Source organism: Triticum aestivum, chromosome 5B (genome assembly GCF_018294505.1).
Source record: "Triticum aestivum cultivar Chinese Spring chromosome 5B, IWGSC CS RefSeq v2.1, whole genome shotgun sequence".
In the NCBI taxonomy this organism is placed as follows: domain Eukaryota; kingdom Viridiplantae; phylum Streptophyta; class Magnoliopsida; order Poales; family Poaceae; genus Triticum; species Triticum aestivum.
The window spans coordinates 66,292,909-66,302,237 of NC_057807.1; the positions used below are offsets into that span (position 1 = coordinate 66,292,909).

At 47.5% G+C, this 9,329-nt stretch overlaps 1 protein-coding gene and 1 long non-coding RNA gene across 2 annotated transcripts; one reads left to right on the forward strand and one right to left on the reverse strand.

Moving 5' to 3' along the window:
• Positions 1-1,343: 1,343 nt before the first annotated feature.
• On the forward strand, positions 1,344-4,206 carry LOC123115690 (uncharacterized). The gene is made up of 4 exons (XR_006456705.1): positions 1,344-2,534; positions 2,741-2,824; positions 3,020-3,210; positions 3,306-4,206. It is a non-coding gene; the product is annotated as an uncharacterized lncRNA (long non-coding RNA).
• Positions 4,207-4,717: 511 nt separating this feature from the next.
• On the reverse strand, positions 4,718-6,339 carry LOC123110446 (CBL-interacting protein kinase 4). The gene has a single exon (XM_044530961.1). The coding sequence runs from the start codon at positions 6,217-6,219 to the stop codon at positions 4,921-4,923; it is 1,299 nt and encodes a 432-aa protein (XP_044386896.1). The 5' UTR covers positions 6,220-6,339; the 3' UTR covers positions 4,718-4,920.
• Positions 6,340-9,329: the final 2,990 nt, after the last annotated feature.

Genomic DNA, 9,329 nt, shown 5'->3' on the forward strand with positions numbered 1-9,329 from the left:
TGGCTCCACCATCACGGCGTACACGGCTGCAACAAGGGGTAACTCAACCCGTAGATTATAAACATATGACTAAATATGGTTTGTTTTGTTCCACAGGAGAACCAGATGAACCAAAAACCCTTGCTGCAGCACTTTGTAATGATAAGTGGAAGAAGGCAATGAATGAGGAATACGTGGCACTAAAGAAAAACAAAACTTGGCACCTGGTTCCACCACAGCAAGGTAAAAATTTAATTGATTGCAAGTGGGTTTTCAGAATCAAGAGGAGATCTGATGGAACCATTGACCGTTATAAGGCTAGGCTCGTTGCAAAAGGTTTCAAGTAACGATATGGCATAGATAGTCCTGTGGTAAAAGCTGCCACTATTCGTCTCGTTTTGTCTATTGTTGTTTCCAGAGGATGGAGTCTCAGGCAGCTTGATGTACAGAATGCGTTTCTCCATGGTGTTCTGGAAGAGGATGTGTACATGAGACAACCTCTTGGGTTTGAAAGTAAGAGTACTCCTTCTTATGTGTGTAAACTTGATAAAGCTCTACATGGACTAAAACAAGCTCCAAGGGCATGGTATTCTCGCCTTTGTCACAAGATGCAAAAACTTGGATTTGTTCCCTCTAAATCATTCACATCATTGTTTATTTATAACAAGTCCAATACATGCATATTTGTTCTCATCTATGTTGATGACATAATTGTGACTAGCTCATCTGATGAAGCAATCAGAGGTCTCTTAAAGGATCTGAGTGCAGAGTTTGCATTAAAGGATCTTGGAGACTTGCACTTCTTTCTTGGGATTGAGGTAAAGAAACATCAGAATGGACTTCATCTCTCTCAAGCAAAATATGCAGCTGATCTGGTAAAAAGAGCAGGATTGCAAGGTTGTAAACCCTCACTCACTCCATTATCCAGCTTAGAAAAATTGTCTCTTGCAGAAGGTAAAATTTTGAGTCAGGAAGATAGCACAAAATATAGAAGTCTCGTAGGAGCTCTTCAATATCTCACTCTTACCAGACCAGATTTATCTTTTGCTGTCAACAAAGTCTGGCAGTTTTTGCATGCACCTACTGATGTTCACTTGACAGCTGCCAAGCGTATAGTCAGATATGTTAAACATACTCTCAATATAGGTCTAAATTTCAGCAAGTCATCTTCTACTCTTGTCAGTGCCTTTTCTGATTCAGACTGGGCAGGGTGCCTAGATGACAGACGCTCAACAGGTGGTTTTGCAGTCTTTTTTGGACCTAACTTAATATCATGGTGTGCACGCAAACAGGCTACTGTATCCAGGTCAAGCACTGAGGCAGGGTACAAGGCATTAGCAAATGCTACAGTTGAAATCATATGGGTTCAGTCTATGTTGAAAGAGCTTGGAGTAAAGAGCAAGCAAGCTCCATGTCTGTGGTGTGACAATCTTGGAGCTACTTATCTTTCTGCTAATCCTGTGTTCCATGCCAGAACAAAGCACATAGAGATAGACTTTCATTTTGTCAGAGAAAGAGTTGCTCAAAAGCAACTTGATATTCGATTTGTGCATTCAAAGGATCAGATTGCAGATGGATTTACAAAGCCTTTGCCCTCAAGAAGTTTTGAAGAATTCAAGCATAATCTCAACTTAATGAAGCTGTGATTACGGGAGGGTGTTAAACATAATGTGGTTGCACCACCCGGCGCATGAGGTAGTTAGGATAGATAGATAGAGATAGATTATTTTCCTTCTTCTCCAAGTTCTATCTCTTCCTTGAATATCTCTCTCTCTCTTTTGTAATCTGAACAATGTATGCGCTATGGTTGGGAGGTGCGCCCCAACTCCATATAAACACGAACCCGTCGGCCCCAACAGGCTAAGACGTTTCCAGCTATCGCGCAAGAAACACCGCAGCGCATGGACAAGAGAATTTTGTTTCCCTTTCTCAATGTTCTTTCCTGAAATTCTTCTCTGAAAACGGGGATGAATGGCTAATGGTCATAGCCCGCGTCAATGAGTCCATTCTCTCGTACGACTATCCTAAACAGATGGTAAACTGATCTAGGCAGGATATACAGAAGATGGCGTAAAATAGCATCTCTTTTTAACATTGACATAAAGCTTGTTTCGCTAAATATCCCATGAGAACCATGATGTGTGAGACTGTTCTTCTGTGACTTTGACAAGTTGTCTTTGCACTTTTTGGAGCATATGGGGGATAACTTATTCTTCTGTACTTCCAATGGAAAGTTAGGAGGATGACCAAGTGGATAGACTAGTTAATTGAAGAGATAATGGTAGCAAAGCGCACCGTATTTTGGATAAAACATGTTGCCTTGATCTTGGGCAGAACTCCTTGTTGCTATGTCTAGGGACTTGATATGTATATTTACATGCTTATCCATCCATAGTCCTTTGCATCACAGATCTTACTGAAAGAGGCTCCTGATTGGATCAAAATGCTAACACTACATACACATTCATACAAAACTGAATTGTCAGATTTTAATGAGTGTCATCTGTGTAGAAAAAGAGAGGGTACTCATGGAGGAGAGGATTTACACCCAAAAGGTAATATCACCTAACTTATTGCAGATTAAGGGTATGCGCTTGGTCTGTTTTAAGCTTTGATTGCATCGCACGATTGCTTGATTCCAGCGTGCTACATATCTTGCCCAAAAAGATTGTGCTGATTCAGACCAGCACTTCTTGTCTTGCATATTTCTCGCACGTTGTTTACTTTGCTTACAGTTCTCCTCCTCCTGTATTGTGACCAGACAGGTGCAGTCAAATACTGATTTCCTTTTCACCGCTTTACCGGGCGAGGTTACAATGGATAGCCAACTTAGTTCGCACAAAAGGTAAGCATCTTGTACGCATGTGTGTGTGAGTGTCTTGATTCTTGAACCAATGACGAGGTGAGCTGAATTTCTGAGCCACCTCGTTTGTCACTACTGGTTGTTCCATTCCCTCATGTCCAGGTCAGGTCACATTAGTTTTGCACAAAGAACTGGCAAATTGCATCTCCTGAGAGTAACAGCTTTGGCAATTTGCAGGTTGCAGCACCATTTTTTAGATGTAAAGTGGTTCCCCTGCCCCCATTGAACAAAGCGAAGCAACATAGTGACTGATACAAAAGCGTAGGAAAGCAGAGTGCTTCCTAGAGAAGTAACAGGAACAACGCAGAAATTTCAGTGAGAAGCAGAGTTCAATGGGTTGAACTTCATTCAGGGGAGCAGGTGATCAGGTGATCTGCACTCTGACATGACTAGTGACACCAAATATGGTTATCTTTTCTTCGTCGGCGAATTGGCTCTGACATTGTTGCATCACACGATGTAGAGACCGGGAGGATAATCTTTCCATTATGTCAAAAAAGGGGGAAAACCCTGAGATAATTTTCTGTGGTGTCTATGCTCTTACAAGAGAAACCTGCATTGCTGCTCTGAAGAAAATAGCTCCCACTGATAGCTAGCTGCAAACCAAGGAACCAATCAATCACCTGTTGCTTCACAGAGTGTGCACAAATATCTTCCAACAAGGCCTCTTTATCAGTTGATGCGGCAGGTTGTTTCTAGCTATCTTATACCTTCACTTGATTGAGAGTTGATGCTACTGACATCTACTCCGTACCTGTATCTATCTATGGTCGCATTCTCTCCGAACATATCATGGCGAATCGACGATGCCGAGAGACCTGGCAACTGTTCATAGTCCTGGGAAACAACCAACGGTCGCCATGGATGCAGGCCTCCCTCTCACTTTATTCAGGATAACATATCCTTCAGAAAGTTAATTCACCAGAAATGAAGCCCCCAGAGACATTGATAGGGACACTCTACTTCTCAGCATGTATTTTTTTTTCTCCGCGCACTTATCTCATTCAAATTCAAGAATTCTTTTCTTGGAAATTAATGGGATAGAGAGATAGAGGTTGAGTTGTTGGGCTAAAAAATGGCAACTAGTTTGCTATGCAATGAACATAACGGAGCAGACAGGAGCCCTGGTTCGACGGATCTGTGCTAGCAGGCCGGCCACAGGTGAGCCAAACATGTCACTGCTTCTGTGTCTGTCTGTTACTACAGTTTCGTTATCTTGATAGCACTAATAAAAGCAAAAGGTGCGTGTATCATTGTACATTCACTCATTTGTCAAATTGTATACATGATAGCATAACAATTCAGATACCATAAATAGATGTCTCTTGGTGTTGTGAAAAACGCTCAGAGTGTGCTGATTATTCAGGGGCAGCGGCTAAACCGCCCCGCGAGTGCTGTCAGTGTTGTCAAATGATTAAGAGGCTGTCTAATCAGCGTAATTAGAAATGCCTGATTTTGACTGCGGTATTGTTAATTACAGTAGAAACTTATTTTTGCAAGTATTTTATTAGTTTGTGATATTGTGCCTTTCACTAAACAAAAATGGGGTATTGCATATACATGAAGTATAAACTGTATAATAGTAGTATTATTTTTAGAGTTACGTACTCCTACTATTTACCAGAATTTTGTTGAGCAGCATGCCATCCATTTTTTGAAACTTGTTCAGTTGCCTTCCAATTAACTGATACGCAAAATGCATAGTAGTATATCAAGACATAATTATGGGCTAAATTCTGATTACTCGTCTGTTATTATGGGCTAATTTCTCATTGATCTAGAGTGTGCTGCTTACAGAGCTGAACATACACAGAACTTTGTTTCATTTTCTTCAATCTTTTGTACCATCATTACTTCCTCAACACATTCAGATCGTTGCCCATAAAACTTACCCTATCTTTTCTTGTATACAAATGGAACTTACATATAGCAGTGTACAGTGTAATATTCAAAACAGAAAACAAGTAAAAGAAACAAACAAGCTAGATTCACACATATTGACATTTTAGAGCAAAGTACCTTTTTACACCTCCATTAACTAGCTAAGCTGCAAAATAACTAGTTCTGAATAAGAAAGTTTACTGAACTTGTTGCAAATCTTCACAGCTATGCCAAGCCCTTACTACATCCCCTAGCTCCACCCTCAACTGATCCCAACCAAACACTTGAACCTCGCCGTCGCCGTCGTCCATCTCCAGCCGCATCTCGACGAGCATTAGTGGCGGCACCAGCTCCGAAATCCCCACTGATATTGCCGGCCTCCCTGGAGGACGGCGCTGGCACCCCACTCCTTTCTTCCCCACCACGACGTACCCGAGCTTCCCGCTCGCCCGGCTGAGCTGCTCCAGCGTCTGCTCCGGCGACGCTGTCGTCATGAACCGCTTCTCCCTGCTCTTGCTCCCGCCGAACAGCCCGGACAGGTCGAGCCCTTGCGACATGGATATGATGTCGAATGCGTTCACCGCCGGCGCCCGGAACGCCAGCGCGCGCTCTGGCTGGCCGTCGAGGAGGCCGTCGAGCTGCGAGTCGAGGCTGAGGGAGCGCTTGACGAACCATGGGTGCGTCGCCGCCAGAGCCTCCACGGAGACGCGGGTCGCCGGGTTCGGGTCGAGCAGGCGGTGCACCAGGCGGCGCGCCGGCGGGGATACCCACGGCGGGACCTCGTAGTCACGGCGGTGCGCCTTTCGGCACATATCGGGGATGTTCGCGTCGTCGAAGGGCAGGCGTCCGGCGAGGAGGACGAAGAGCATGACGCCACAGGACCACGCGTCGGCCTTGGCGCCGTCGTATGATGTGTGGCGGAGCACCTCCGGCGCGGCATAGGCCGGCGTGCCGCAGGCGGTGTGGAGGCGGCCGTCGTCCCGAAGCGTGTCTGGGAGCGCCGATAGGCCGAAGTCGGACACCTTAAGGTTGCCGGCGCTGTCGAGGAGGACGTTTTGCGGCTTGACGTCGCGGTGCGTCACACCGCGCGCGTGGCAGTGGGCAAGCGCCGCCGTGAGCTGGACGAACACGCGCCGCGCGGCCTTCTCCGAAAAGCGGCGGTTTGGTAGAGCGGCGAGCATGGACTGGAGGTCGCCACGGGGGGCTAGCTCCATGACGAGATAGATCCTGGAGCGCGTGGCGAGCACCTCGTGGAGGCGGAGCACGCCCGGGTGGCGAAGCCGGCGCATGGCCACCACCTCCCGGAGCACGCGAGGCGCCATGCCCTCCATGCCCATCACCTCCGCCTTGTCGATCACCTTCACTGCCACTGGCTCACCGCCAGTGACCGGGTGCGCGAAGTACACCTTGGCGAACGTGCCGCGGCCGAGCAGTCGCCCGAGCTCGTACTTGCCCAGCAATGGCGTGCCCTTGCTCTTCTTGCTCTTGCCGTTCATGGCTAGTGCGTACGACCAATGACGACGCTCGTCCCTACGTGCTGCTAGCTAGAAATCCATAAACACCTCAGCTCCTCAAGGTCAGAGTCTCAGAGATGCCACCGTGTACGTAGCATTTGGTGGTGGTGTTGGCTATTTATAGGGCTGAGTTGGCTGGCTGTGCAATTGTGCAATCGTTTAGTTGTTAACTAGGGTTTAGGGCTTTCGTTAGCCATGGTTAGTGCTAACTTCAACAACAATTATGCTACACTTACAGACAGTTTATACGCTCTACACTTACGGCACCATCGTGGCATCACGAGGTAGGAATCAATTAAACGGCTGGCCCCACAACTTCCCGCAGCGAACCATATTAAACATGTGAAATTTTGATAAACTTGTTAAAGGAGATCACATCTTTGGTGTGAAAAATATTATCTTTGATAAAGATAGACTTTGTAGCGCTTGCCAAGTAGGAAAACAAGTTGAAGGAAGTCATCCCAGGCGCGTTTGGTTGCCCACAAAATCGCAACCAGGCCCAGTTGGGCCACGAAATGTGCGTTTGGTTGCGAACGCAGTGGGTTGGCTCACAACTGCATGAAGCTTAAAGCAGCCTCAGCCTGGCTTGCTAGAAACTGCCGAATCGGCAGTTTTTAGCGAGTCGAGTTGAGGACGGCGCAAGCTCGCACGCGGAGGGGGCGGGGGGCAGGGTGAAAGTGAGTGGGAATGGCGGGAGATGGAAATCGGGCGCCCACGACACCAAATCTAGGCTCACCCCCCATACATCTACTTGGTCATCGCTACCTCTAGGACAACCACTTCCTCTAGCCTCATCACTACCGGCGGCGGCGACTCAGATTTGTGCAAGCAGCGGCAGATCCGGCAGTAGAAGCTGTTGTTGCTCTTCCATTTGGCCACCGTCTGGTCATCATTGACTCAGCCATGCCCCCTCCCTTCGTCGTCCTCGTCTCCGATGCTGGTAAGCAACACCCCCTCTTCCCTATGTTAGGTACGTTGTTAGGCCGTTAGGCAAGGTGTAGGATCGATTTCCCCATTGCTCAACGCACCCTCAATGTGGACTAGGTTATGGACGCACGGATGCGGCTAGTAGTTCAGGCAGGAGCACTGATAGCTGTTATTCAGGCATGGGTCATATTCATGCACAAGAGAGTTGTTCGTCGTGGTGACAGACCTGTCATTATATACGCTGCTTATGTTGGAGTAGGAGAGGACCGCCAATCCGAACTACATATACAACTGCAACGACACAGAGGCTATGTGGATGCTTAGAATGAAAAGAGCGCCATTTGCCAGACTTGCGCATACCTTCAGGACCAGGGGGCTGCTAGAAGATAGCATCCACACCAGTGTGGAAGAGCAAGTCGCCATGTTCCTTCATGTTGTTGGCCATAACCAGAGGTTCAGGGTTATCCACAACACAACCAGGAGATCAATGGAGACCATCTCAAGATATTTGAAGCAAGTGTTGTATGCTGTTGGGGAGCTCAGAGGAGAGATGATCAAGTCACCAACTGGTTGGACTCCTACCAAGATTTGCACTATCCCAAGATGGTATCCATACTTCAAGGTGAGCACTGCAGTATGTAGTCCCTTGCTTGATATGCTTGGATTGTTCAAGGTGAGCACTAACACAATCTTGTATTGCCATTTCAGGATTGCATTGAGGCAATAAATGGTACTCATGTCATTGCCATAGTGCCGAGGTCACAAGCTACAACATACATGGGGAGGACCACTATGTTGGAAATATGCCCTAGAGGCAATAATAAAAGTGTTATTATTATATTTCTTTGTTCATGATAATAGTCTTTTATTCATGCTATAACTGTATTATCCGGAAATCGTAATACACGTGTGAATACACAGACCACAATATGTCCCTAGTGAGCCTCTAGTTGACTAGCTCGTTGTGATCAACAGATAGTCATGGTTTCCTGGCTATGGACATTGGATGTCGTTGATAACGGGATCACATCATTAGGAGAATGATGTGATGGACAAGACCCAATCCTAAGCATAGCACAAAGATCGTGTAGTTCGTTTGCTAGAGCTTTGCCAATGTCAAGTATCTCTTCCTTTGACCATGAGATCGTGTAACTCCTGGATACCGTAGGAGTGCTTTGGGTGTATCAAACGTCACAACGTAACTGGGTGACTATAAAGGTGCACTACGGGTATCTCCGAAAGTATCTATTGTTTTATGCGGATCGAGACTGGGATTTGTCACTCCGTGTAAACGGAGAGGTATCTCTGGGCCCACTCAGTAGGACATCATCATATGCGCAATGTGACCAAGGAGTTGATCACGGGATGATGTGTTACGGAACGAGTAAAATGACTTGCCGGTAACGAGATTGAACAAGGTATTGGATACCGACGATCGAGTCTCGGGCAAGTAAAATACCGATAGACAAAGGGAATTGAATACGGGATCGATTGAGTCCTTGACATCGTGGTTCATCCGATGAGATCATCGTGGAACATGTGGGAGCCAACATGGGTATCCAGATCCCGCTGTTGGTTATTGACCGGAGAACGTCTCGGTCATGTCTGCATGTCTCCCGAACCCGTAGGGTCTACACACTTAAGGTTCGATGACGCTAGGGTTATAAAGGAAGCTTGTATGTGGTTACCGAATGTTGTTCGGAGTCCCGGATGAGATCCCGGACGTCACGAGGAGTTCCGGAATGGTCCGGAGGTAAAGATTTATATATAGGAAGTCCTGTTTCGGCCATCGGGACAAGTTTCGGGGTCATCGGTATTGTACCGGGACCACCGGAAGGGTCCCGGGGGCCCACCGGGTGGGGCCACCTGCCCCGGGGGGCCACATGGGCTGTAGGGGGTGCGCCTTGGCCTACATGGGCCAAGGGCACCAGCCCCAAGAGGCCCATGCGCCTAGGGAACCCTAGAGGGAAGAGTCCTCGAGGGGGAAGGCACCTCCGAGGTGCCTTGGGGAGGATGGACTCCTTCCCCCCTCTTGGCCGCACCCCTTTCTTGGAGTAGGGGGCAAGGCTGCGCCTCCCCCCTCTCCCCTGCCCCTATATATAGTGGAGGGGAGGGAGGGCATCCATACCTGAGCCCTTGGCGCCTCCCTCCCTCCCGTGACACCT

Coding starts and splice junctions, on each gene's coding strand:
- LOC123110446 (XM_044530961.1), bottom strand. CDS start 6,219: ATGAACGGCAAGAGCAAGAAGAGCAAGGGCACGCCATTGCTGGGCAAG.